This window comes from Scardinius erythrophthalmus, assembly GCF_964197995.2.
Source record: "Scardinius erythrophthalmus genome assembly, chromosome: 14".
Taxonomy (NCBI): Eukaryota; Metazoa; Chordata; class Actinopteri; order Cypriniformes; family Leuciscidae; genus Scardinius; species Scardinius erythrophthalmus.
The window spans coordinates 23,621,153-23,648,375 of NC_138234.1; the positions used below are offsets into that span (position 1 = coordinate 23,621,153).

The 27,223-nt window shown below is 49.3% G+C and overlaps 1 protein-coding gene across 1 annotated transcript; it reads right to left on the minus strand.

The window, feature by feature from the left end:
• Positions 1–24,939: 24,939 nt before the first annotated feature.
• Positions 24,940–26,142, minus strand: rxfp3.2b (relaxin family peptide receptor 3.2b; the record flags this gene model as incomplete). Its single annotated transcript, XM_081385294.1, has 1 exon — positions 24,940–26,142. One exon carries the CDS (start codon positions 26,140–26,142, stop codon positions 24,940–24,942), a length of 1,203 nt encoding a protein of 400 aa, XP_081241420.1.
• Between the last annotated feature and the right edge of the window lie 1,081 nt (positions 26,143–27,223).

Consider the following 27,223-nt stretch of genomic DNA (forward strand, 5'->3'; position numbering starts at 1 on the left):
TGGCGCTGGAAAGGCTTTCTGAGTCAGAGAGCCCTCTTGTATCTGTTGATCATGGCTTCTCTCCCACTCAGCCGGAGTAGGTCGGGATGTGTGGGAGAAAGTAGCTCGTCGCTACTTTTCTTTGAAAACTGTTGAGGTTTTTATTTCAAACCCCATCAAAGTTCCTCTCAGGGCCCTTGAGAAATCTCGGGAGGGAGTGACCGAGCGCCTGTGTCACAAAATGAAAAGATTTTGTGGGAACACATTAGAGAATAATAAACTTAATTGAACACCGAGGCCCCCGCTTGGTCAGTGTCCTAATAAATATGGAGATAAGCTCATTCTTCAAGCTGAGAGTAAGTAATTGAATATCCACCTGGACTTCTGGGGCTTTTTGGACTTTGATGGTCCATGTGCGACAGTTGAGTCAGGAATGTGGTATTCAAGAAGCGTTCTGGAAATACTCAGCCCTCTCTCTGACTCGCCAAATAATCAAGACTGTGAAAAGGCTGCCGTGGAGTGCATTAGCCTGGGTCATGCATGGCAGATAGCATTTATCATTGACACCTCTTGGATGGAAAACTAAGTAGTTCCGGGTTACGTCTTTATTTTTGAGTGACTTTGAGGAAGCGGACAATCCTGTTGAGCTTTGCCTGATGGATCACCCTCACATGATCCACTTATGTCAAAGCGTAGTATCTGGGTCTACAAAGAAAGTGAAATCTTCCCTTGAATAGATCCCTCAGACTCACGCGTCAGATTAAGTTTAGGACCATGTCTGGGGGTCAAGATAAAAATCTATCTATCTATCTATCTATCTATCTATCTATCTATCTATCTATCCGTTCGACCGTCTGTCCATCTTTTTAAATTATATAATTTTTCAATTATTATTTATTGATATGTACTAGCTAGCATATATGCATATGCATATATTACATTATATAATTTAATTACAATTTTTTTTTATATTATAACCATACATTATGTTATAATATAATTTTATTTAATGTTTAATTTTACAATTATATAGTTAATAATATAGTAATAAATATTTGTAAATGTATTTTTTTTAACATTTAAAATAATTACATTTTTGGATTTTTATCAAATATGAAATATTTAAATAAAATGTTTAAAAGCAAAAAAAATCTTGAATATAAAATAATAAAAAAAAATAAAACATTCTTTGTGTTAAAAAATAAGAATAAAAATGTAAAAAAACAACATTTTACATCTGTATAGAATGTGTCTGTAATATATGTTATATTTAGATATTTTATTTCTTTTTTCTGAATGACATTTATTACAAAAGTGGTCGCAGTTACAATTATACTGTTAAGAAATAATAATATTTGTTGGCTGAAATAATGCTATTATATTTTTGCGTTATGCGCCCCACTATTCATCAGCATGTGCCGAGTAAACTGTATCCTTTACCCTCCAATAATGGTGGAAATGTTCAATATATAAAGCAAAGACTTAAATAACAATAAAACCTACAACAACTAGCCTCAGTCTCAGTTTTTATATGAGTGTTCGTGTGTTCAGTGTGTCAATCTCTTTCTGGTTCCCCTCGAAGTTCCTAATCAGACATTAATGAGAAACAATTAACCACCCTAATCCTCCCGGCCAGCTCACACAGCCCTAATGAAAGGTCACAGGAGTTTCAGTGCGTCTTGAAGCCGGTCGAGATGACTTGAGGATTCAACTCCAACTTTCTTTGTGAACGAAGCTGCTCATTTCTAACTAATGGACCTGAAATCATAACGTGAAGTCGCAGAGTGTCAAAGATTTTCTTTTTTATCTCAGATTTTCTCATGCTCGCCATGCTCCCGTCTCCCCCTCTCACATTTCCTGCTGCTTAAACTTCAAAAAGTTTGCCTCATTAACACAAAAGTTGGTCCCTCCCTTACATTTCACCTTCACTAGATGCAGACAGATTTCATAATTCATCATTTCGTTGAATTTCAATGATAGCGGTGCTGCACAGAGACCTATAAATTAATCACAGTATATATTTCATAAAGAAAAAGGCTTCAGGATTTTGAAACATGAGGATGTGAATCCTGCTGTGGTCTTCAACAATGGCACCTCCAAGGGGTCCCCCTAACCACCAAGATCATATTAATCTTTGGTTTAACTCAAAAGGATCATTTCAATGTACAGTAGTGGTTCAGAAAGGTGCCGGCCATCTGAAACGAGGTTTATCTTGACATAAACAAATACAATACTACTGTAAATGTCTAATGATAATGTTGGCATTATATTTGTTTGGCTTAGTTTCATCGCGTTTTAGTTCTGTTATCCTGTGTGACCTATCGGGGGCTGTTTACACCTGGCCACTTCATGCGTTTTCTGTGATCGGATAGCTATCCAATCGTGAAAAGACCAGGTGTAAATGCCCTCCGAAACGCATTCGAGACGGATTTGAATCCGATCGCTCAAACCACTTCAGGAGGTGGTCTAGGCCACATTCCAGAAGAAACTGGACAAGTGTAAATGCATCTGGTTGCTGAAACCACATATGTACATTTTACTCCTCCCAAAAATAATAAAAAATAAACGTGTGAGAGCTTGTTATAGGCTATATGGAATGTTATAGCCAGTTATGATGACGCTACTGGAACACGCATCAAGCCCCGTTCACACTACAAGCGACTTTGCCGCTGCATGTCGCCAGTGGCTGGCGGTGAGGTCGTTAGTGGGCGTTCCCACTACTGGTTGCCTAGTAATGTTTGTGAGTGACATACACGGATGTTACTTCATGTTGTAGACAACAAAACTGTTTTCTTGCCTCTACAAGCTAACATTTTGGAAGGAAAAGTCTAAATATAAATGGAATCAGTACATTAAATGCATAATATTAAAGATGAATGAGAAACAGCGAGTGCCCTGTGCTATCGCGGCTATTTAACTGCAGCAAATGGGCAAATACTGGTCTTTCTGAGTTCACGAAACCATTCGGGCTCGGAGTCAGCACGACAAGTACTACTGTATGTACACAGAGACATATCATAAATTATTGGACAGTTTCTGACTGCTAAAATAAACTTCTCATTCATCTTGCCTCGGTCGGACGCGGCACTGAAGAGTGACGGCTCCACTGACTTCACTCCTATAGGCGGATCTTTTGTGACGTCATTGTTTATGTTTGCCGCGTTGCATCACGGGAATCGTGTGGCAGGAAACACCGCTAGATACCTGTAATTTGATTGTTTTGCACGTTTGGAGGAGGATTTAGAGAAGATGATGGTTCACTCTTGCTGTGTGGTCGATTGTACGGCTCGTTGGGGGGCCTGATAAAAAGTTTTTTCGAATTCCCTCCGAAAAGGATCGCGAAAAACGAAAGAAATGGTTGCGTGCGCTCTGAAGCCTGGATTCCTAACGTTACTGATCGAGTTTGTGAGGCTCATTTTGTTCATGGTAGGTCTAGTCTTAGTGACTATGTATTTATAGAAGATTGAATAAAATAAAAAATAATAAAACTGAGTCAAATCAACCGAGTCATATGTTTTCGCGTTCTGATTCTTCCGCACTATAAGCAGAGGCGCACCTTCCATGAATGGCCTATTTTATAACTGTTTTCATATTTAGGGCGCACCGGATTATAAGGCGCATAGAATAGAAGATACTGCAGTCAAACGTTTGACTGGGTTTGCGTTATGCAGTGGTCACCAACCTTTTCAAGCCTATAAGATCACATCCAAGTCCAAATGTAAACCAAGATCTTCCACTTGCAAAAAAATATGAAAAAAACAAGTGGCTGAGCTGTAAAACCTTGTTTATACTCGACGTGTCCGCATGAGCGCGAAGGTAATAAAAAAACTAATATCCGTCTGCTCGGGCAGATTCGGATTAACAGCGCGCGCGCCTCCGCATCCGCAGATGCACGACTTTGAGCCGAATCTGCCCGAGCAGACGGATATTAGTACATCTCATCATCACCCAGTTTGCGCGTCTAAATCAGTTGTATGGTCTGGTGTTCAGTCTAAAACAAAACAGTTGCGTCAAGTATAAATGCCTCGTCTGTTTGGGGAGTTGCACGCACAGTCAGCGGAGATCTCATATGGGCTTTGAATAACTTCGATTTTGTCACCAATACAAATTTTGAGCTTCTCTCCAAACCTCCTCCGGTCTTCAGATGTTAAAGTGCTTATATATTGTGGATTTTGCCCGCTAACTCTCTTGAAAGTGCTCGTCGCGTCTTTACAGCCCGCAATACTGTTTGATTTGTTGCCACACAACCACTCGCGCATGCGTACAAAGATGTCAACAAAGATCCTCCTATTGGTTGTGTCGCTCCGAAAGTCGCTCTTGATTTGCATAAAGTTGAACAGATCTCAACTTTGTCGCGTCGCCAGACACGCCCCATCCAGTCGCCAACGGTCGTTATCTGTTATCTGAGAAAACACATGAAGTGGCCAGGTGTAAACAGCCCCCAAGTGTGCCAGTTTGTTTCCATGATTCATCATTCTCATTTAGTCTGTGTATACAGTATACTACTTTTTTTTCAGTTCTTTGTTCGTTCTCATCTATGTTAGAGGTTGTGTTTCTCCAACCCGTTTCGTGAGTTATACAATTAAAGACTGTTCCCTTGATCTATTCGTCTTTGTGCACTTAAACAACCAGTGACACATATCATGTTGAGGTGAAGATCAATTATAAGTCATTTAATTTAACAGTAAAATAAAGCGAATCTAACAAGAAGCAAACGAAACAGTGTGTAGAACACCAAATCTTACTGTCAAACAAGGGGAAATGAAGCAGTCAATCAAGTTTACATGATTTACAAGATGGATTTCCACTTTAATCAACAATTATATAAGAAACATGACAAATGTAAACATATAAAGAAAAAAATTAAAACCGTTATATCTTTTGCTGCCAGGGCGCTGCCATTGTGTGCAGTATTCTAACGTGTGACGTCACGGGGTTGGTTGGCTTTAAACCTGGCTGAATGTATTCATATCACGACGTCAAACTGTCTACACCACGGAGTTTTGACCGCGAACAACTGTTAGGTACAGTCATTAATAGCTAACAGCTGTAAGCATGAACTAGCTAACACTAATTTAGTGTTTAGCTAACTTTAGTGGAGTTTATTAGTACCAGACAAAAAGACGACGTCTAACGTTAACGTTAACAAACTGCACATGGAAACATTGTTCGCGATGTCTGCCATCATATTCATGTCTCTTGTCAACACCATAAGTTAGCATGTATTATGCATTTGAGCCGATACGGCGTGGGAACCGAGCAGTGGTAAGTTACGTTGTTATGTCGAACAGCCGGTGGTGGTTTTGGGCGAAGAGCGGGTTGGTAAGTTGCAACGCGTGTGGCTGTTGTAATGCGATGCCCACCGTGTCAGAGTCCATCTGCTGTATATAACATATAACGTTAGACTTCATTAGTTGTTCGCGGTCAAAACTCCGTGGTGTAGACAGTTTGACGTCGTGATATTAATACATTCAGCCAGGTTTATTAAAGCCAACCAACCTCGTGACGTCACACGTTAGAATACTGCACACAATGGCAGCGCCCTGGCAGCAAAAGATATAACGGTTTTTCTTTTATATGTTTACTTTTGTCATGTTTCTTATATAATTGTTGATTATAGTGGAAATCCATCTTGTAAATCATGTAAACTTGATTGACTGCTTCATTTCCCCTTTAACTCTCAGTTGATTAAACCAAACCTTGCTTACTCAAGGTATGCTGGTTCCAAAAACACGTCCGGAGTATGTTCACGGAAAACATGCCAGACATTCTCAACAGAGTGACGAATCGACGGGTCACCATGGAAACGGATGCTAAGAAAAATTGCTCCAAACTACTTCTTTCTTCTTCTTTTGTTAAATGCTAATATGCTTATTGGATATCACCACCTGGTGGTTGTGCAATCATTTTCCAATCTTTTCGTTTAATCATCTTTAATCACTTGAACAAGAACTATATCGTTTGTGTAATGCTAATTATATAATAAATAAAAAGACTTCTGATTAAACTAAATACAGTCTGCGCATGCTAAGATAACATGGCTCTATACGTTTATTTTTTGTTTAGTCATTTTGCTTCCACATTGCTTGAAAGGTAAGATATATCAAATATCATTTCACGAGTTCACACTTACAAATAAGTCAGATAGAATAAATGCGTATTTGGCGTGCTGTCCGAGGAGAGGGCTCCGGGCTCGGTATTCGGCCCGAACCCAGAGTACTCCCCCCGTATTCCTGGCTGTGAAAGAACAAGCCAAGAGTGAGGAGTCGGGGTGGTGGAGGGATGCTGAAAACTGTCAAGGAAGTTAGATGAGTTGACAGAGTGAATATATATGTTTCCTCTCATGCTGATAGGGTAGACATGGTAATTGTTTGATGAGTTGATTGATTACTTGATTATTTGAACGTGCTCCTCCCGAACTTTGTTAATAAAACATCATATCATGTCATATTATATCACGCCCACTGGAGCCTCATCAATAGGACACGCATGCGCTGAACGCCTCTGAAGTAAACTAACCCGATAACAGAGGCAGCTCCGGAGCAGGTTATGTTCAGAGAGTAGGTTTGCTATGGCTACTTACAACCCTGAAAGTTACCTCCGTTTTTGGAACCAAAAGTTGAGGTTATCCGCTTACTTACCCTTAAACATACCAGGGTATGTCACATAACCTGCTTTCTGGGACACCCCCCTGATGTGAATGAAATGAGGAACGAAATACTCAGGGTGAATGAACTCAATGAATCAACTAATTAATCAAAAACCATGGTAACAAATGAAGAGCGGGAAAATGGCATAAAGGAAAATAGGTCATTGAGAGAAACAAACCAAATGAAAACGAAAACAAAGCAAGCAGCCAGTGACTAGGCTATTTATTTATTTGTATTAAATAATTATATATTATATATTTTAATATATATATACATACACACTGTTCTGTTCTGTTCTGTTCTGTTCTGTTCTGTTCTGTTCTGTTCTGTTCTGTTCTGTTCTGTTCAGCTGAATAAATTGGAGGCAAATTGGACAAAATGATGAGAGGGAATCCAGATAGATTTATTTCTGTTTACAGAGTATTATTCAACTGAACATGTGCCACCTAGTGTTCTGACAAATCCAACAGGAAAATGGAGCATACAAATGTTTGATGATTAACTGCTATTTTTATCTCCCTCAGCAGGAAAACAGTTCAAATCCAATGCCTGGCTGAAAATGAAAGGCGAATTCAGAGCTTGTGTGACAAAAAAAAAAAAAAAAAAAAAAAAATGATTTTGAAATGTTCTGACAATAACACAACACAAAAGTGAAAAAATGATCAATCTCATATTTTGTACTATTTTGTACTGTAATTCAATTACAGAAAGGAAGGGGTCTCAAATGTCACACCTCTCTCTAACTTAAACTAGGTGGCAGGGCTGAATTTTTGTCAGGGAATTTGTTTGCTAGGGAACTGTACCACCGGTCCATTCCTGTCACATGCCTGTCCTGTCTTGTGCTGCACATGGGTGTTTTGTTATTTTGGGCCATGTGCTCATGTCATTGTCTGATCCCTCCCACTTGTTATCTGATTATTGTTTGAGTTTTTCCACCTGTTCCCTCTTGATTAGTTCCCTTTATAAGTCCCCTCTTGTTTGCAGTCTGTGTCGGTTCATTGTCTAATGTTCTTGTGTTTTGTTCCCAGTGTTTTGATCTGTTTAAGTTTTGTTCTAGTGTTTCCCCCACGTGGGAGTTTTGTTTGTACCTTTTTGCTTGTTTTGTTAATTAAAGTCTTATCTTGTTTTGCTGCATTTGAGTCCTCGTTTATGTTTCTTGACCGTATCGTGACAGAATGAACCGACCCATGAGGACTCAGCGGAGAAAGGGGGCGCAACCAGTCTCCTGTCCGCACTGGGAGCGGATTCTCCAATTTCAGAAACTAATCTCCCTTCGTCAGCAGGGGACGGGGGTGAGAGAATTCAGTCACGTGTTTTGTAGCGCAGCTGAGGGGCTGAATCTTGACGTGGAGGCTCGTAAAGACTTATTTAATCATGCGCTCGACGAACCGATGGACTGGCTGATCCGATCGGCGTTTGACGGGGTCACTTTTGAGGCGATGGTGGAGGGTCTTATTCGCCATCAGGAGAGAATGGCCAGGAAGGTGGTCCCAGTTCTGGTGATCCCGAGTCCGATGGTCCCGAGTCCAGTGGTCCCAGTTCCGGTGGTCCCGAAACGAAGGAGAAGGAAGACTCCCTCCGTCCCAGTCCCGGTGGTCCCAGTCCCGGTGGTCCCGAGTCCGGTGGTCCCAGTTCCGGTGGTCCCGAGTCCGGTGGTCCCAGTTCCGGTGGTCCCAGTTCCGGTGATCCCGAGTCCGGTTCACGTCACGCCTGCCGAGCCTGTGTCTTCGGACAAGATGGCCGCCGCCGAGCCTTTTCACGTCACGCCTGCCGAGCCTGTGTCTTCGGACAAGATGGCCGCCGCCGAGCCTGTTCACGTCACGCCTGCCGAGCCTGTGTCTTCGGACAAGATGGCCGCCGCCGAGCCTGTTCACGTCACGCCTGCTGAGCCTGTGTCTTCGGACAAGATGGCCGCCGCCGAGCCTGTTCACGTCACGCCTGCCGAGCCTGTGTCTTTGGACAAGATGGCCGCCGCCGAGCCTGTTCACATCACGCCTGCCGAGCCTGTGTCCCCTGACAAGATGGCCGCCGTCGAGCCGGTGTCTGTTCCTGAGCCTGAGCCGGTGGTGCCAGTTCCAGGACCTGAGCCGGTGGTGCCAGTTCCAGTGCCTGAGCCGGTGGTGCCAGTTCCAGTGCCAGTTCCAGTGGTGCTAGTTCCAGTGCCTGAGCCGGTGGTGCCAGTTCCAGTACCAGTTCCGGTGGTACCAGTTCCAGTGCCTGAGCTGGTGGTGCCTGAGCCAGTGGTGCCAGTTCCAGTGCCTGAGCCGGTGGTGCCAGTTCCAGTGCCTGAGCCGGTGGTGCCAGTTCCAGTGCCTGAGCCGGTGGTGCCAGTTCCAGTGCCTGAGCCGGTGGTGCCAGTTCCAGTGCCTGAGCCGGTGGTGCCAGTTCCAGTGCCTGAGCCGGTGGTGTCAGTTCCAGTTCCTGAGCCGGTGGTGTCAGTTCCTGAGCCGGTGGTGTCAGTTCCTGAGCCGGTGGTGTCAGTTCCTGAGCCGGTGGTGTCAGTTCCTGAGCCGGTGGTGTCAGTTCCTGAGCCGGTGGTGTCAGTTCCTGAGCCGGTGGTGTCAGTTCCTGAGCCGGTGGTGTCAGTTCCTGAGCCGGTGGTGTCAGTTCCTGAGCCGGTGGTGTCAGTTCCTGAGCCGGTGGTGTCAGTTCCTGAGCCGGTGGTGTCAGTTCCTGAGCCGGTGGTGTCAGTTCCTGAGCCGGTGGTGTCAGTTCCTGAGCCGGTGGTGTCAGTTCCTGAGCCGGTGGTGTCAGTTCCTGAGCCGGTGGTGTCAGTTCCTGAGCCGGTGGTGTCAGTTCCTGAGCCGGTGGTGTCAGTTCCTGAGCCGGTGGTGTCAGTTCCTGAGCCGGTGGTGTCAGTTCCTGAGCCGGTGGTGTCAGTTCCTGAGCCGGTGGTGTCAGTTCCTGAGCCGGTGGTGTCAGTTCCTGAGCCGGTGGTGTCAGTTCCTGAGCCGGTGGTGTCAGTTCCTGAGCCGGTGGTGTCAGTTCCTGAGCCGGTGGTGTCAGTTCCTGAGCCGGTGGTGTCAGTTCCTGAGCCGGTGGTGTCAGTTCCTGAGCCGGTGGTGTCAGTTCCTGAGCCGGTGGTGTCAGTTCCTGAGCCGGTGGTGTCAGTTCCTGAGCCGGTGGTGTCAGTTCCTGAGCCGGTGGTGTCAGTTCCTGAGCCGGTGGTGTCAGTTCCTGAGCCGGTGGTGTCAGTTCCTGAGCCGGTGGTGTCAGTTCCTGAGCCGGTGGTGTCAGTTCCTGAGCCGGTGGTGTCAGTTCCTGAGCCGGTGGTGTCAGTTCCTGAGCCGGTGGTGTCAGTTCCTGAGCCGGTGGTGTCAGTTCCTGAGCCGGTGGTGTCAGTTCCTGAGCCGGTGGTGTCAGTTCCTGAGCCGGTGGTGTCAGTTCCTGAGCCGGTGGTGTCAGTTCCTGAGCCGGTGGTGTCTGTTCCTGAGCCGGTGGTGTCAGTTCCTGAGCCGGTGGTGTCTGTTCCTGAGCCGGTGGTGTCTGTTCCTGAGCCGGTGGTTCCAGTTCCTGAGCCGGTGGTGTCTGTTCCTGAGCCGGTGGTGTCTGTTCCAGTTCCTGAGCCAGTGGTTCCAGTTCCTGAGCCAGTGGTTCCAGTTCCTGAGCCGGTGGTGTCTGTTCCAGTTCCTGAGCCGGTGGTGTCTGTTCCAGTTCCTGAGCCAGTGGTTCCAGTTCCTGAGCCGGTGGTGTCTGTTCCAGTTCCTGAGCCAGTGGTTCCAGTTCCTGAGCCGGTGTCTGTTCCAGTTCCTGAGCCAGTGGTTCCAGTTCCTGAGCCGGTGGTGTCTGTTCCAGTTCCTGAGCCAGTGGTTCCAGTTCCTGAGCCGGTGTCTGTTCCAGTTCCTGAGCCGGTGGTGTCAGTTCCTGAGCCGGTGGTGTCTGTTCCAGTTCCTGAGCCGGTGGTGTCTGTTCCAGTTCCTGAGCCAGTGGTTCCAGTTCCTGAGCCAGTGGTTCCAGTTCCTGAGCCGGTGTCTGTTCCAGTTCCTGAGCCGCCGGTGTCTGTTCCAGTTCCTGAGCCGGTGGTGTCAGTTCCTGAGCCGGTGGTGTCAGTTCCAGTTCCTGAGCCGGTGGTGTCTGTTCCAGTTCCTGAGCCGGTGGTGTCTGTTCCAGTTCCTGAGCCGGTGGTGTCTGTTCCAGTTCCTGAGCCGGTGGTGTCAGTTCCTGAGCCGGTGGTGTCTGTTCCAGTTCCTGAGCCGGTGGTGTCTGTTCCAGTTCCTGAGCCAGTGGTTCCAGTTCCTGAGCCGGTGTCTGTTCCAGTTCCTGAGCCGGTGGTGTCTGTTCCAGTTCCTGAGCCGGTGGTGTCTGTTCCAGTTCCTGAGCCGGTGGTGTCTGTTCCAGTTCCTGAGCCAGTGGTTCCAGTTCCTGAGCCGGTGGTGTCTGTTCCAGTTCCTGAGCCAGTGGTTCCAGTTCCTGAGCCGGTGTCTGTTCCAGTTCCTGAGCCGGTGGTGTCAGTTCCTGAGCCGGTGGTGTCTGTTCCAGTTCCTGAGCCGGTGGTGTCTGTTCCAGTTCCTGAGCCAGTGGTTCCAGTTCCTGAGCCGGTGTCTGTTCCAGTTCCTGAGCCGCCGGTGTCTGTTCCAGTTCCTGAGCCGGTGGTGTCAGTTCCTGAGCCGGTGGTGTCAGTTCCTGAGCCGGTGGTGTCAGTTCCAGTTCCTGAGCCGGTGGTGTCAGTTCCTGAGCCGGTGGTGTCTGTTCCAGTTCCTGAGCCGGTGGTGTCTGTTCCAGTTCCTGAGCCAGTGGTTCCAGTTCCTGAGCCGGTGGTGTCTGTTTCAGTTCCTGAGCCAGTGGTTCCAGTTCCTGAGCCGGTGTCTGTTCCAGTTCCTGAGCCGGTGGTGTCAGTTCCTGAGCCGGTGGTGTCTGTTCCAGTTCCTGAGCCGGTGGTGTCTGTTCCAGTTCCTGAGCCAGTGGTTCCAGTTCCTGAGCCGGTGTCTGTTCCAGTTCCTGAGCCGCCGGTGTCTGTTCCAGTTCCCTGAGCCGGTGGTGTCTGTTCCAGTTCCTGAGCCGGTGGTTCCAGTTCCTGAGCCGGTGTCTGTTCCAGTTCCTGAGCCGGTGGTGTCTGTTCCAGTTCCTGAGCCGGTGGTGTCTGTTCCAGTTCCTGAGCCAGTGGTTCCAGTTCCTGAGCCGGTGGTGTCTGTTCCAGTTCCTGAGCCAGTGGTTCCAGTTCCTGAGCCGGTGTCTGTTCCAGTTCCTGAGCCGGTGGTGTCAGTTCCTGAGCCGGTGGTGTCTGTTCCAGTTCCTGAGCCGGTGGTGTCTGTTCCAGTTCCTGAGCCAGTGGTTCCAGTTCCTGAGCCGGTGGTGTCTGTTCCAGTTCCTGAGCCAGTGGTTCCAGTTCCTGAGCCGGTGTCTGTTCCAGTTCCTGAGCCGGTGGTGTCAGTTCCTGAGCCGGTGGTGTCAGTTCCTGAGCCGGTGGTGTCAGTTCCTGAGCCGGTGGTGTCTGTTCCAGTTCCTGAGCCGGTGGTGTCTGTTCCAGTTCCTGAGCCAGTGGTTCCAGTTCCTGAGCCGGTGTCTGTTCCAGTTCCTGAGCCGGTGGTGTCAGTTCCAGTTCCTGAGCCGGTGGTTCCAGTTCCTGAGCCGGTGGTTCCAGTTCCTGAGCCGGTGGTGTCTGTTCCAGTTCCTGAGCCAGTGGTTCCAGTTCCTGAGCCGGTGTCTGTTCCAGTTCCTGAGCCGGTGGTGTCAGTTCCTGAGCCGGTGGTGTCTGTTCCAGTTCCTGAGCCGGTGGTGTCTGTTCCAGTTCCTGAGCCAGTGGTTCCAGTTCCTGAGCCGGTGTCTGTTCCAGTTCCTGAGCCGGTGGTGTCAGTTCCTGAGCCGGTGGTGTCTGTTCCAGTTCCTGAGCCGGTGGTGTCTGTTCCAGTTCCTGAGCCAGTGGTTCCAGTTCCTGAGCCGGTGTCTGTTCCAGTTCCTGAGCCGGTGGTGTCTGTTCCAGTTCCTGAGCCAGTGGTTCCAGTTCCTGAGCCGGTGTCTGTTCCAGTTCCTGAGCCGGTGGTGTCTGTTCCAGTTCCTGAGCCAGTGGTTCCAGTTCCTGAGCCGGTGTCTGTTCCAGTTCCTGAGCCGGTGGTGTCAGTTCCTGAGCCGGTGGTGTCTGTTCCAGTTCCTGAGCCGGTGGTGTCTGTTCCAGTTCCTGAGCCAGTGGTTCCAGTTCCTGAGCCGGTGGTGTCTGTTCCAGTTCCTGAGCCAGTGGTTCCAGTTCCTGAGCCGGTGTCTGTTCCAGTTCCTGAGCCGGTGGTGTCAGTTCCTGAGCCGGTGGTGTCAGTTCCTGAGCCGGTGGTGTCTGTTCCAGTTCCTGAGCCGGTGGTGTCTGTTCCAGTTCCTGAGCCAGTGGTTCCAGTTCCTGAGCCGGTGTCTGTTCCAGTTCCTGAGCCGGTGGTGTCAGTTCCAGTTCCTGAGCCAGTGGTTCCAGTTCCTGAGCCGGTGGTTCCAGTTCCTGAGCCGGTGGTGTCTGTTCCAGTTCCTGAGCCAGTGGTTCCAGTTCCTGAGCCGGTGTCTGTTCCAGTTCCTGAGCCGGTGGTGTCAGTTCCTGAGCCGGTGGTGTCTGTTCCAGTTCCTGAGCCGGTGGTGTCTGTTCCAGTTCCTGAGCCAGTGGTTCCAGTTCCTGAGCCGGTGTCTGTTCCAGTTCCTGAGCCGGTGGTGTCAGTTCCTGAGCCGGTGGTGTCTGTTCCAGTTCCTGAGCCGGTGGTGTCTGTTCCAGTTCCTGAGCCAGTGGTTCCAGTTCCTGAGCCGGTGGTGTCTGTTCCAGTTCCTGAGCCAGTGGTTCCAGTTCCTGAGCCGGTGGTGTCTGTTCCAGTTCCTGAGCCGGTGTCTGTTCCAGTTCCTGAGCCGGTGGTGTCAGTTCCTGAGCCGGTGGTGTCTGTTCCAGTTCCTGAGCCGGTGGTGTCTGTTCCAGTTCCTGAGCCAGTGGTTCCAGTTCCTGAGCCGGTGTCTGTTCCAGTTCCTGAGCCGGTGGTGTCTGTTCCAGTTCCTGAGCCAGTGGTTCCAGTTCCTGAGCCGGTGTCTGTTCCAGTTCCTGAGCCGGTGGTGTCTGTTCCAGTTCCTGAGCCAGTGGTTCCAGTTCCTGAGCCGGTGGTGTCTGTTCCAGTTCCTGAGCCGGTGGTGTCTGTTCCAGTTCCTGAGCCGGTGGTGTCTGTTCCAGTTCCTGAGCCAGTGGTTCCAGTTCCTGAGCCGGTGGTGTCTGTTCCAGTTCCTGAGCCAGTGGTTCCAGTTCCTGAGCCGGTGGTGTCTGTTCCAGTTCCTGAGCCGGTGTCTGTTCCAGTTCCTGAGCCGGTGTCTGTTCCAGTTCCTGAGCCGGTGGTGTCAGTTCCTGAGCCGGTGGTGTCTGTTCCAGTTCCTGAGCCGGTGGTGTCTGTTCCAGTTCCTGAGCCAGTGGTTCCAGTTCCTGAGCCGGTGTCTGTTCCAGTTCCTGAGCCGGTGGTGTCTGTTCCAGTTCCTGAGCCAGTGGTTCCAGTTCCTGAGCCGGTGTCTGTTCCAGTTCCTGAGCCGGTGGTGTCTGTTCCAGTTCCTGAGCCAGTGGTTCCAGTTCCTGAGCCGGTGTCTGTTCCAGTTCCTGAGCCGGTGGTGTCAGTTCCTGAGCCGGTGGTGTCTGTTCCAGTTCCTGAGCCGGTGGTGTCTGTTCCAGTTCCTGAGCCAGTGGTTCCAGTTCCTGAGCCGGTGGTGTCTGTTCCAGTTCCTGAGCCAGTGGTTCCAGTTCCTGAGCCGGTGTCTGTTCCAGTTCCTGAGCCGGTGGTGTCAGTTCCAGTTCCTGAGCCAGTGGTTCCAGTTCCTGAGCCGGTGGTTCCAGTTCCTGAGCCGGTGGTGTCTGTTCCAGTTCCTGAGCCAGTGGTTCCAGTTCCTGAGCCGGTGTCTGTTCCAGTTCCTGAGCCGGTGGTGTCAGTTCCTGAGCCGGTGGTGTCTGTTCCAGTTCCTGAGCCGGTGGTGTCTGTTCCAGTTCCTGAGCCAGTGGTTCCAGTTCCTGAGCCGGTGTCTGTTCCAGTTCCTGAGCCGGTGGTGTCAGTTCCTGAGCCGGTGGTGTCTGTTCCAGTTCCTGAGCCAGTGGTTCCAGTTCCTGAGCCGGTGGTGTCTGTTCCAGTTCCTGAGCCAGTGGTTCCAGTTCCTGAGCCGGTGGTGTCTGTTCCAGTTCCTGAGCCAGTGGTTCCAGTTCCTGAGCCGGTGTCTGTTCCAGTTCCTGAGCCGGTGGTGTCAGTTCCTGAGCCGGTGGTGTCTGTTCCAGTTCCTGAGCCGGTGGTGTCTGTTCCAGTTCCTGAGCCAGTGGTTCCAGTTCCTGAGCCGGTGTCTGTTCCAGTTCCTGAGCCGCCGGTGTCTGTTCCAGTTCCTGAGCCGGTGGTGTCAGTTCCTGAGCCGGTGGTGTCAGTTCCAGTTCCTGAGCCAGTGGTTCCAGTTCCTGAGCCGGTGGTTCCAGTTCCTGAGCCGGTGCTCTGTTCCAGTTCCTGAGCCAGTGGTTCCAGTTCCTGAGCCGGTGTCTGTTCCAGTTCCTGAGCCGGTGGTGTCAGTTCCTGAGCCGGTGGTGTCTGTTCCAGTTCCTGAGCCGGTGGTGTCTGTTCCAGTTCCTGAGCCAGTGGTTCCAGTTCCTGAGCCGGTGTCTGTTCCAGTTCCTGAGCCGCCGGTGTCTGTTCCAGTTCCTGAGCCGGTGGTGTCAGTTCCTGAGCCGGTGGTGTCAGTTCCAGTTCCTGAGCCAGTGGTTCCAGTTCCTGAGCCGGTGGTTCCAGTTCCTGAGCCGGTGGTGTCTGTTCCAGTTCCTGAGCCAGTGGTTCCAGTTCCTGAGCCGGTGTCTGTTCCAGTTCCTGAGCCGGTGGTGTCAGTTCCTGAGCCGGTGGTGTCTGTTCCAGTTCCTGAGCCGGTGGTGTCTGTTCCAGTTCCTGAGCCAGTGGTTCCAGTTCCTGAGCCGGTGTCTGTTCCAGTTCCTGAGCCGGTGGTGTCAGTTCCTGAGCCGGTGGTGTCTGTTCCAGTTCCTGAGCCGGTGGTGTCTGTTCCAGTTCCTGAGCCAGTGGTTCCAGTTCCTGAGCCGGTGGTGTCTGTTCCAGTTCCTGAGCCAGTGGTTCCAGTTCCTGAGCCGGTGTCTGTTCCAGTTCCTGAGCCGGTGGTGTCAGTTCCTGAGCCGGTGGTGTCTGTTCCAGTTCCTGAGCCGGTGGTGTCTGTTCCAGTTCCTGAGCCAGTGGTTCCAGTTCCTGAGCCGGTGGTGTCTGTTCCAGTTCCTGAGCCAGTGGTTCCAGTTCCTGAGCCGGTGTCTGTTCCAGTTCCTGAGCCGGTGGTGTCAGTTCCTGAGCCGGTGGTGTCTGTTCCAGTTCCTGAGCCGGTGGTGTCTGTTCCAGTTCCTGAGCCAGTGGTTCCAGTTCCTGAGCCGGTGTCTGTTCCAGTTCCTGAGCCGCCGGTGTCTGTTCCAGTTCCTGAGCCGGTGGTGTCAGTTCCTGAGCCGGTGGTGTCAGTTCCAGTTCCTGAGCCGGTGGTTCCAGTTCCTGAGCCGGTGGTGTCTGTTCCAGTTCCTGAGCCAGTGGTTCCAGTTCCTGAGCCGGTGTCTGTTCCAGTTCCTGAGCCGGTGGTGTCAGTTCCTGAGCCGGTGGTGTCTGTTCCAGTTCCTGAGCCAGTGGTTCCAGTTCCTGAGCCGGTGTCTGTTCCAGTTCCTGAGCCGCCGGTGTCTGTTCCAGTTCCTGAGCCGGTGGTGTCAGTTCCTGAGCCGGTGGTGTCAGTTCCTGAGCCGGTGGTGTCAGTTCCTGAGCCGGTGGTGTCAGTTCCTGAGCCGGTGGTGTCTGTTCCAGTTCCTGAGCCGGTGGTGTCTGTTCCAGTTCCTGAGCCAGTGGTTCCAGTTCCTGAGCCGGTGTCTGTTCCAGTTCCTGAGCCGGTGGTGTCAGTTCCTGAGCCGGTGGTGTCTGTTCCAGTTCCTGAGCCGGTGGTGTCTGTTCCAGTTCCTGAGCCAGTGGTTCCAGTTCCTGAGCCGGTGGTGTCTGTTCCAGTTCCTGAGCCAGTGGTTCCAGTTCCTGAGCCGGTGTCTGTTCCAGTTCCTGAGCCGGTGGTGTCAGTTCCTGAGCCGGTGGTGTCTGTTCCAGTTCCTGAGCCGGTGGTGTCTGTTCCAGTTCCTGAGCCAGTGGTTCCAGTTCCTGAGCCGGTGGTGTCTGTTCCAGTTCCTGAGCCAGTGGTTCCAGTTCCTGAGCCGGTGTCTGTTCCAGTTCCTGAGCCGGTGGTGTCAGTTCCTGAGCCGGTGGTGTCTGTTCCAGTTCCTGAGCCGGTGGTGTCTGTTCCAGTTCCTGAGCCGGTGGTGTCTGTTCCAGTTCCTGAGCCAGTGGTTCCAGTTCCTGAGCCGGTGTCTGTTCCAGTTCCTGAGCCGCCGGTGTCTGTTCCAGTTCCTGAGCCGGTGGTGTCAGTTCCTGAGCCGGTGGTGTCAGTTCCTGAGCCGGTGGTGTCTGTTCCAGTTCCTGAGCCGGTGGTGTCTGTTCCAGTTCCTGAGCCAGTGGTTCCAGTTCCTGAGCCGGTGTCTGTTCCAGTGCCTGAGCCGGTGGTGTCTGTTCTAGTGCCTGAGCCAGTGGTTCCAGTTCCTGAGCCGGTGGTGTCTGTTCCAGTTCCTGAGCCGGTGGTGTCTGTTCCTGTTCCTGAGCCGGTGGTGTCGTCTCCGCCGTGGCCGCCCGAGGGGTCGTCTCCGCCCTGGCCGCCCGAGGGGTCGTCTCCGCCCTGGCCGCCCGAGGGGTCGTCTCCGCCCTGGCCGCCCGAGGGGTCGTCTCCGCCCTGGCCGCCCGAGGGGAGGTCTCCGCCCTGGCCGCCCGAGGGGAGGTCTCCGCCCTGGCCGCCCGAGGGGAAGTCTCCGCCCTGGCCGCCCGAGGGGAAGTCTCCGCCCTGGCCGCCCGAGGGGAAGTCTCCGCCCTGGCCGCCCGAGGGGAAGTCTCCGCCCTGGCCGCCCGAGGGGAAGTCTCCGCCCTGGCCGCCCGAGGGGAAGTCTCCGCCCTGGCCGCCCGAGGGGAAGTCTCCGCCCTGGCCGCCCGAGGGGAAGTCTCCGCCCTGGCCGCCCGAGGGGAAGTCTCCGCCCTGGCCGCCCGAGGGGAAGTCTCCGCCCTGGCCGCCCGAGGGGAAGTCTCCGCCCTGGCCGCCCGAGGGGAAGTCTCCGCCCTGGCCGCCCGAGGGGAAGTCTCCGCCCTGGCCGCCCGAGGGGAAGTCTCCGCCCTGGCCGCCCGAGGGGAAGTCTCCGCCCTGGCCGCCCGAGGGGAAGTCTCCGCCCTGGCCGCCCGAGGGGAAGTCTCCGCCCTGGCCGCCCGAGGGGAAGTCTCCGCCCTGGCCGCCCGAGGGGAAGTCTCCGCCCTGGCCGCCCGAGGGGAAGTCTCCGCCCTGGCCGCCCGAGGGGAAGTCTCCGCCCTGGCCGCCCGAGGGGAAGTCTCCGCCCTGGCCGCCCGAGGGGAAGTCTCCGCCCTGGCCGCCCGAGGGGAAGTCTCCGCCCTGGCCGCCCGAGGGGAAGTCTCCGCCCTGGCCGCCCGAGGGGAAGTCTCCGCCCTGGCCGCCCGAGGGGAAGTCTCCGCCCTGGCCGCCCGAGGGGAAGTCTCCGCCCTGGCCGCCCGAGGGGAAGTCTCCGCCCTGGCCGCCCGAGGGGAAGTCTCCGCCCTGGCCGCCCGAGGGGAAGTCTCCGCCCTGGCCGCCCGAGGGGAAGTCTCCGCCCTGGCCGCCCGAGGGGAAGTCTCCGCCCTGGCCGCCCGAGGGGAAGTCTCCGCCCTGGCCGCCCGAGGGGAAGTCTCCGCCCTGGCCGCCCGAGGGGAAGTCTCCGCCCTGGCCGCCCGAGGGGAAGTCTCCGCCCTGGCCGCCCGAGGGGAAGTCTCCGCCCTGGCCGCCCGAGGGGAAGTCTCCGCCCTGGCCGCCCGAGGGGAAGTCTCCGCCCTGGCCGCCCGAGGGGAAGTCTCCGCCCTGGCCGCCCGAGGGGAAGTCTCCGCCCTGGCCGCCCGAGGGGAAGTCTCCGCCCTGGCCGCCCGAGGGGAAGTCTCCGCCCTGGCCGCCCGAGGGGAAGTCTCCGCCCTGGCCGCCCGAGGGGAAGTCTCCGCCCTGGCCGCCCGAGGGGAAGTCTCCGCCCTGGCCGCCCGAGGGGAAGTCTCCGCCCTGGCCGCCCGAGGGGAAGTCTCCGCCCTGGCCGCCCGAGGGGAAGTCTCCGCCCTGGCCGCCCGAGGGGAAGTCTCCGCCCTGGCCGCCCGAGGGGAAGTCTCCGCCCTGGCCGCCCGAGGGGAAGTCTCCGCCCTGGCCGCCCGAGGGGAAGTCTCCGCCCTGGCCGCCCGAGGGGAAGTCTCCGCCCTGGCCGCCCGAGGGGAAGTCTCCGCCCTGGCCGCCCGAGGGGAAGTCTCCGCCCTGGCCGCCCGAGGGGAAGTCTCCGCCCTGGCCGCCCGAGGGGAAGTCTCCGCCCTGGCCGCCCGAGGGGAAGTCTCCGCCCTGGCCGCCCGAGGGGAAGTCTCCGCCCTGGCCGCCCGAGGGGAAGTCTCCGCCCTGGCCGCCCGAGGGGAAGTCTCCGCCCTGGCCGCCCGAGGGGAAGTCTCCGCCCTGGCCGCCCGAGGGAGAGTCTCCACCCTGGTCTGTTCCTCCCGTCCCGCCCTGGTCTGTTCCTCCCGTCCCGCCCTGGTCTGTTCCTCCCGTCCCGCCCTGGTCTGTTCCTCCCGTCCCGCCCTGGTCTGTTCCTCCCGTCCCGCCCTGGTCTGTTCCTCCCGTCCCGCCCTGGTCTGTTCCTCCCGCCCCGCCCTGGTCTGATGGAGCGTCTGGTAGTCGCTCCGTAGGGAGGGGGTAATGTCACATGCCTGTCCTGTCTTGTGCTGCACATGGGTGTTTTGTTATTTTGGGCCATGTGCTCATGTCATTGTCTGATCCCTCCCACTTGTTATCTGATTATTGTTTGAGTTTTTCCACCTGTTCCCTCTTGATTAGTTCCCTTTATAAGTCCCCTCTTGTTTGCAGTCTGTGTCGGTTCATTGTCTAATGTTCTTGTGTTTTGTTCCCAGTGTTTTGATCTGTTTAAGTTTTGTTCTAGTGTTTTCCCCCACGTGGGAGTTTTGTTTGTACCTTTTTGCTTGTTTTGTTAATTAAAGTCTTATCTTGTTTTGCTGCATTTGAGTCCTCGTTTATGTTTCTTGACCGTATCGTGACAATTCCATAATAACACACTGTGCAATTAGCCATGCCTGAAAAGTGTGTATAGCCCTTGTCAAAAGAATAGAAAGTCTTTGGGCCCTATTTTAACGATCTGAAACGCAAGTATCAAATGCGAAACGCAAGTAACTTTGTGGGCGGATCTCGGCCGACGCAAATCTAAAATGGATTGGTCTGAAGTAGCTACATTACTCATAGGTGTGGTTTGGGCTTAACGTGCAAACCAACAAACCAATCAGAGCGTCATCTCACATTCCCTTTAAAAGCAGGCGCACTTGTTCCATTGCTATTATAACGGCAGATTTGCCAGACGCACGCCATGAGCGGTTCACAGCCAAGGAGACCGATGTTCTCGTCAGGGCCGTAAAACACAGAGAAGTGACGTTGTATGAGGATGGGAGAAACCCACCCAAATTAGCTTCAGTTAAACAGGCGTATAATAATGTGTAAGCTAGATTTATGCCTATTTTTTCACATCTTTATGGACACCACAATGATTTCCCTCGTGTGGAATATTTTTCCTTGTAATTATGTATGGTTTGAAAAAATGGCAACTGCTGCGTCTGTGTGTAGATGAGATAAGCAAAGTATAAGTGCGTTGTGCACACGCTACATTATGGCCAAGCATGCGTCCTTAAAATAGCATCTGAATAACACGCCACTGACTTTAGACTAGGTTTTTCTTGGTCTGTGGCGGAATTGTTTTCTGGAACTGCAAAATAGCACCAGGGAACGTTTGCGCCAGAACACGCCTCCTCTTTTCGCTGAACCGCCCCCGGGAGCGCAGGTTCATTCTCAAATTCATCGACGTGCGTCTGTGGAGGGAAAAGTCCGCTGTGCGTCGGGTGCAAAATAGGAATGATTGACAAAGTCAATTGGGCTGGGTGCAAGATAGGGCCCTTTATCTTCAACCTCATTTCCAGGTTTTGCTTTGAGGAGTGAGCGTTCATTATTTTTAAGTCCTCTACAAAGTTAACTGCATACTTTTCTGAAGTGCATACTTTGTTGGAGCTTGTTGACTTGCTTTTGCTCAACTTTAATGAATACAATGTCTTTGAGTAGTATGAGTCCATATTTTGAGTAGTATGTAAGTCCATATTTTACAGCTAAGTTTTAAAGTATTTTTGGTTTGTTACATTTGAGGACTTTAGCTGGTTAGCATAGCCATGCTAGCCTCTGTTGGTTGGTGCTGTAACTTCATCTACAAAAAATCATCTTTTTTCTTTGACTGTCATTCAAAATTAGCTGCATATCCTTGTGAGCAAGGTATCCTATTGCTATTATGTTTTTTTTGTCTATGGCTTCTCATGTTACAGCTCAGGCTAGTTGCTACCTAGTGAAGAGTTTGGTATTGTTAACGTTATTGTGCTGCCTAATAGCTGTCCACACATTATAAGGTGCGTCTAAATCGTATAATGTCTCAGTATATAGTACAATTGATGAAGAACGAACTTTGTGATGATTTTGTTAAAATGCATGTTCTAAATAAGTATATGTATGAATTTCTGAATCTTGGCGAAAATAGTTCATCCAGATTTCGCCTACCTCTATGAACAAGGACATACTACTCATTTCACATACTTTTTTGCCTAGTATTTAGTAGGGAAGTAGGCATATTCGGAAGCAGGGATTGAAGCTGCGTTCACGTCATGTCGTAATTAACATAATCTCGAAATTTCCATCTTACAAGTTACGAGCTCTACAAGGACGTGAACACTTTTTAAAAGTTGAAATCTCATAATTACGCAAATTGAATGCACCGTGACATTCTTGATGGCACTGACTAATTTAGAAGTTGTCTTGGACTGATACTGACACCTATTGGTGTGGGTGCAGTATCGGTGTCAGTTACTATGTGGTGTAGTTTAGGGGCTGTTTACACAGCACCATTTTCAACTAAAAATGGAAAAGTTTTTAATGTGTTTTGCCCGTACATTTAAACGTCAACAGCGTTTTGGGGGTCTGAAAAACAAACTTTTGAAAACGTATTTCAAAGTGCAAGTTTTTGAAAACGATACTGTTATCATCTCTGTGTAAACCACAAAAATGTTAACTTGTTAAAACGGTGACGTCATGCGCATGCGTATTACATTTTCAGTCTGTAGGCACACAGTGTTTCTTTACAAAGTGACATCGCCATCTCCTGGCCTGGAGGCATAATACAGCGTTTTTAGTCGTTTTCACAGATCTTTGTGAATGGGGATCGTTTTGACAATGTCTGTTTGCGAAAAAAGCGAAGGAAAACATTTCAATTTTTAGTACATTGATGTCGTATAAACGTACCCATAGAAACGCTGTAGCCATAATCAACGAGAATTTTTTTTTTATTAGGCTGATATGACTGCAGTCTCATGTGAGTGTACATGTTTTTTGTAAATGAGGTAAATTACACCTTTAAGACACATTGATCCTTGTTTTTATTCAAGTGTACACAATATTTATTTTGTCCAGAAGAACTTTTTGCAGATTTTGTTAGTGGAATATATATTTTTTACAAACAACATAATATTATAAGGTAATTAAACACTTCATACAGACATTAAGTTCAGCAAGCTAAAACACACCCCAAGGTCTTCAATATACGGACAAAAAAGCTCCCCACCGTCTCTGACGTTGGTCCAAAATGTCTCGACAAGTAATTATAGAGCACAGTGAGTTCAGATTCATATCTTTAAATCAGTTTGGTTTATTAATGGTCTCTCACACCCACTCATCTGCTTGCCCTAAACACCTAGAAATAGAAACTCACATTTACAGATATGAGTTCTTTACATATTTATTTATACCTAACAAGTCATAGATTCATAACTGAACATGAAACCAGTTTCAATCTGTCATTCAGTGTTTTCATGACTATGAGGCAAGACTTGGGGTAAGTTGTAAATTTAAACAATTCAGTAATCATATTTGTTGCCAAAAACAATAGATTTGTTTCTAAACAAATTGTTTTTTTTCCTGAAAATCTTATAATAGGCATTTAAATGCAGGTTTAATTGTAAGAACTCAGCCCATATAGTGTGATATCATGCTATTGGTGCATGTTGTTCCAAAAGATCAATATGTGTAATGAACTGCAGCAATAACAATAAAAATGTCCAATGTAAAAAAAAAAAAAAAAAAAAGTGTGACAAATTTGCCCCAGGCTTCCCTATATACCTGGCAATGTCATTGAAGAGATAAAACTGGCTTTAACTGACAAATCTGTCTCATCTAAAATGGTTTGGTTAGAGGAACAATGTCCTTGGAAGAGTTTCAGAAAATTGCAGGACTAATGACTAATGATGGTGTCTGACTAAAATCGTTTTACTATAAGGTATTCTCTCTGCGTGCAAGGAACGTGCAAGTCTGTGTATTTGTGGTGCCAAATTACTAAAATCTCAAAGCCTGAAACAGCATCTGTAAGTTATGTTGAATGTGAAATGATACAAGAGTATAAATATAGGGGGAAAGAATAACTGACATATATAAATAATAAAAAAATACATAAAAAAAATCATTATTGAGCTAAAACTCTTTAGCTCTGCCTTTTTTTTTATTCTGTTTGATGGCTTAGGAATGGGGATTTAGAGTCCAAAAATGATTTATTATACATTCCTACAAAGATATGTTATGCCAAAGTTGTATTTATTTAAAAAAAAATGTTTGATGAAGTCCTGAGGATATAGTCAACAAAAGAAAGCTTTCAGCAAGCTCTTTCTGTTATTGTTGACTATATCCTCAGGACTTCATCAAACATTTTTTGGGGGGGGGGATTTAGAGTCCAAAAAATGATTTATTATACATTCCTACAAAGATATGTTATGCCAAAGTTGTATTTATAAAATAAAAAAATGTTTGATGAAGTCCTGAGGATATAGTCAACAAAAGAAAGCTTTCAGCAAGCTCTTTCTGTTATTGTTGCCAACACTTTAGTTTAGGGTCAAATTCTCACTATTAACTAGTTGCTTATTAGCATGCATATTACTAGGATATTGGCTGTTTATTAGTACTTATAAAGCACATATTAATGCCTTATTCTGCATCCCTTAATCCCACCCAAGACCTAAACTTATCAACTACCTTACTAAGTATTAATAAGCGGTAATTGGGAGTTTGTTGAGGCAAAAGTCAGTTAATAGTTAATTAAAAGTGAAAATTGGACCCTAATCTAAAGTGTGACTTTAAATTATTTACTCCACCTCATGTCTTTCAAAACTTGGATGACTTTTTTTGTAAGTAGAACACAAAAGGAAAAGTTTATAACTGAATGTCCAAGCTGCTGTTTTCCATGCAATGAAAGTCAATGGGGATTATGGCTATTAGGGTGGGATTTTAAATTAATACTGACGTATATTGCAGTCTTTTTCTCACAAAAAGCTTACATATGATTTCAGAAGACTTTGAAAATAGTGCTTGAATCAGATTTTTATGCTTTTTTCTCTATTTTTATGTTTTTTCTTTAACCCTGGTCTCCATTAGCTTTTATTGTGAAGAAGAGAGCCGCTCAGACATTCAGTTCCTTTGGTGTTTTCTGGAAGTGAACATTTGAAATGATATGAGGGTGAATAAATCTTTATGCACTATCCCTTAAAGTCTCAAATATAGTGTATTTAGAATAAAATATAGTTTTATACAACCAGTTATATGCAAAATTAAAATGAAAAAGAAATTGTCAAAATCATTATTTGCACAGTTTGACTGGTCATTCACAAAATTATAATTTTGTTAGTTAGATAGTTTATTAGTTTAGTTTTTCTTTTGTACAGGATTTAAACACACTGAAAGACAAATCAAAAGGTGTGAAACTTCATTATATCTACACAACTGCAAGTAAATGTATATTTGACAATGTATTGAATGATTGATGGATTAACCACTGATCCTCCTCACATGGAACATCTCATAAAAAGAGAGAAGGGCTGAACCCCTCCACATCTCAACGTTTTTTTCTTCTTTTTTTTAGCGCTCCCTTGAAGGATGTCTCAGTGCAAGCACTGCTGCAAAAATGCAGCAAAGCAAACAGGTGAATGTGTCCAGAATTCACCAGTGGCTCCGATGACCAGAGATGCATGTGAAAACAGTTCCGCTTCAAAAGGTATGGAGGAAGTTAGGAGAGAAATGCGCAAGAGTTTCTGAACGAGAGGAAGGGAAAGTGGGGCAGCTCCCAAAGGACGTTTTTCACGCCTGCTTCATCCTGTCAATCAAAAACAAAGTTGAACGTGAAGCATCTGCTTTTCTCTGAAAAGTATCAAACATCCATCTGCATGAGAACCAGTACTGGAGGCGCCTCGGACACCTTTGCCTTGCGCGGGAGCATCCGAGTAAGGCTCCGGAAGGAGGGCGTGGCCCTCAGCAGAAGCTCTTTGAGTCCGGCGCGGAATTCCTGGCGGATTAGACAATAGATCACCGGGTTGAGACAGCTGTTTGTGTGGGCCAAGCACACAGTCAGCGGGAAAGCGTACGCCTGGGCGTTGTAGAAGGCCTTGCTGAAGGGCACCAGGTCAAACTTAATGAGGACGCCCCACAGAGTCAGGGCCTGATTGGGCAGCCAACACAAGAAGAACGACAGGACGACGATCACAACAGACTTGGTGACCTTTGAGCGCCGCTTGTGCCGGCCCTGCTCACTTTCGGAGCCAGCAACGCCGCTAACTCTGCGGCTTAGCACGATTCTTAGAAGTAGGAGATAGCATACAGTAATCACCACCAGTGGGATCAGAAAACCAAGCAGGACCTTTTGCAACTGGTACAGTCCTAGCAACAACTGCGGGTCCCAGCTTCCCGTTTCGGGGAAGCGCACCAAGCATAGCTCCTCATCCGTTGCAACTTGGGCTACGGTGGAATAAATGGAATGCGGGAGCGTCGCTATCAGGGATACGACCCAAATGCCCAAGCTGATCCATTTGGCCGCAGCCGCCGCCGCTCTGCGACTGTGCATCTTCATCGAGGACGCGATGGAGTAGTACCTGGCCACGCTCATGGCGGTCAGGAAAAATACGCTGGCGTACATGTTCATAGTGGTGACAGAGCTGACGATTTTGCACATAACTTTGCCGAAGGGCCAGCGGAAGTCCAACGCAGTGTCTACGGCCCAGAACGGTAGGGTTAGGACGAACTGCAGGTCGGTTAGAGCCAAACCCATCACAAAGCAGTTGATGGAAGACTGCTTCTGATGGTAGCGTGAGTGTAGCAGGTAGAGCGCCAGAGAGTTGCCTACAAGTCCTAGAGCACACACCACCGAATAAATGAGGGCGATCATCACACGCACAGCCAAACTAGACCCATCACCTTGAAGTGTTGAACTAGACTCCTTTGTCAACAGTTGCAGCCAGCAGCGCACAGACAGGTTCCCACTGATAGAGTCCGTGCAGTTTTCCAGAGCCGCGCTGGGTTCCAGTGTGTGCTCACAGTCTCCCAGATCCAGAGTTTGTGTGGTGTTATTCCTCTCCATTGCAGACTCCTACTCAGTCTCTTGTCATGGTGAAACGATACAAAAGGAGAAAAGAGTCCATTCATTTAATTTTTCTCAAGTTCATTGTGACCTCTGCACTTTGTTTCCGAGCAAGTATAATTAGTTCACCGGCAGCGAGAGCGCGGTCTCATCTGTGACTCTCTCTCGCGCGCGCACCTCTGTGCGCTCTGCAGCGCGCGCACATTCTTTTATACTCCGATGAGAATGACGCGCCTCCGCGCGCTGCTGATGCACGCGCCGCTTTATGTCAGATACATACATAAAGACGGTAAGCAATGAAACCTAGTTTTCACGTGTTATTTCATTATACGAATTTGCACGGTAAAGTTTTTAAATCATACGGATATAGCTGATTGACTTCAATTTGATTATGAAGCCTACAGAAATATTGTTTTGGACGAATACATAATAGCCTGAAAGACTTAATATATGTGCCTACTTTTTGCGTCCAGATATATAATGTACTATATATAGTAATTTGGCTTCTCTAAACGCAACTACAGTGTGTGTGTGTGTGTGTGTGTGTGTGTGTGTGTGTGTGTGTGTGTGTGTGTGTGTAATATTTTATTTTTATACTTGGCATATCTATCTATCTATCTATCTATCTATCTATCTATCTATCTATCTATCTATCTATCTATCTATCTATCTATCTATCTATCTATCTATCTATCTATCTATCTATCTATCTATCTATCTATCTATCTATCTATCTATCTATCTATCTATCTATCTATCTATCTATCTATCTATCTATCTATCTATCTATCTATCTATCTATCTATCTATCTATCTATCTATCTATCTATCTATCTATCTATCTATCTATCTATCTATCTATCTATCTATCTATCTATCTATCTATCTATCTATCTATCTATCTATCTATCTATCTATCTATCTATCTATCTATCTATCTATCTATCTATCTATCTATCTATCTATCTATCTATCTATCTATCTATCTATCTATCTATCTATCTATCTATCTATCTATCTATCTATCTATCTATCTATCTATCTATCTATCTATCTATCTATCTATCTATCTATCTATCTA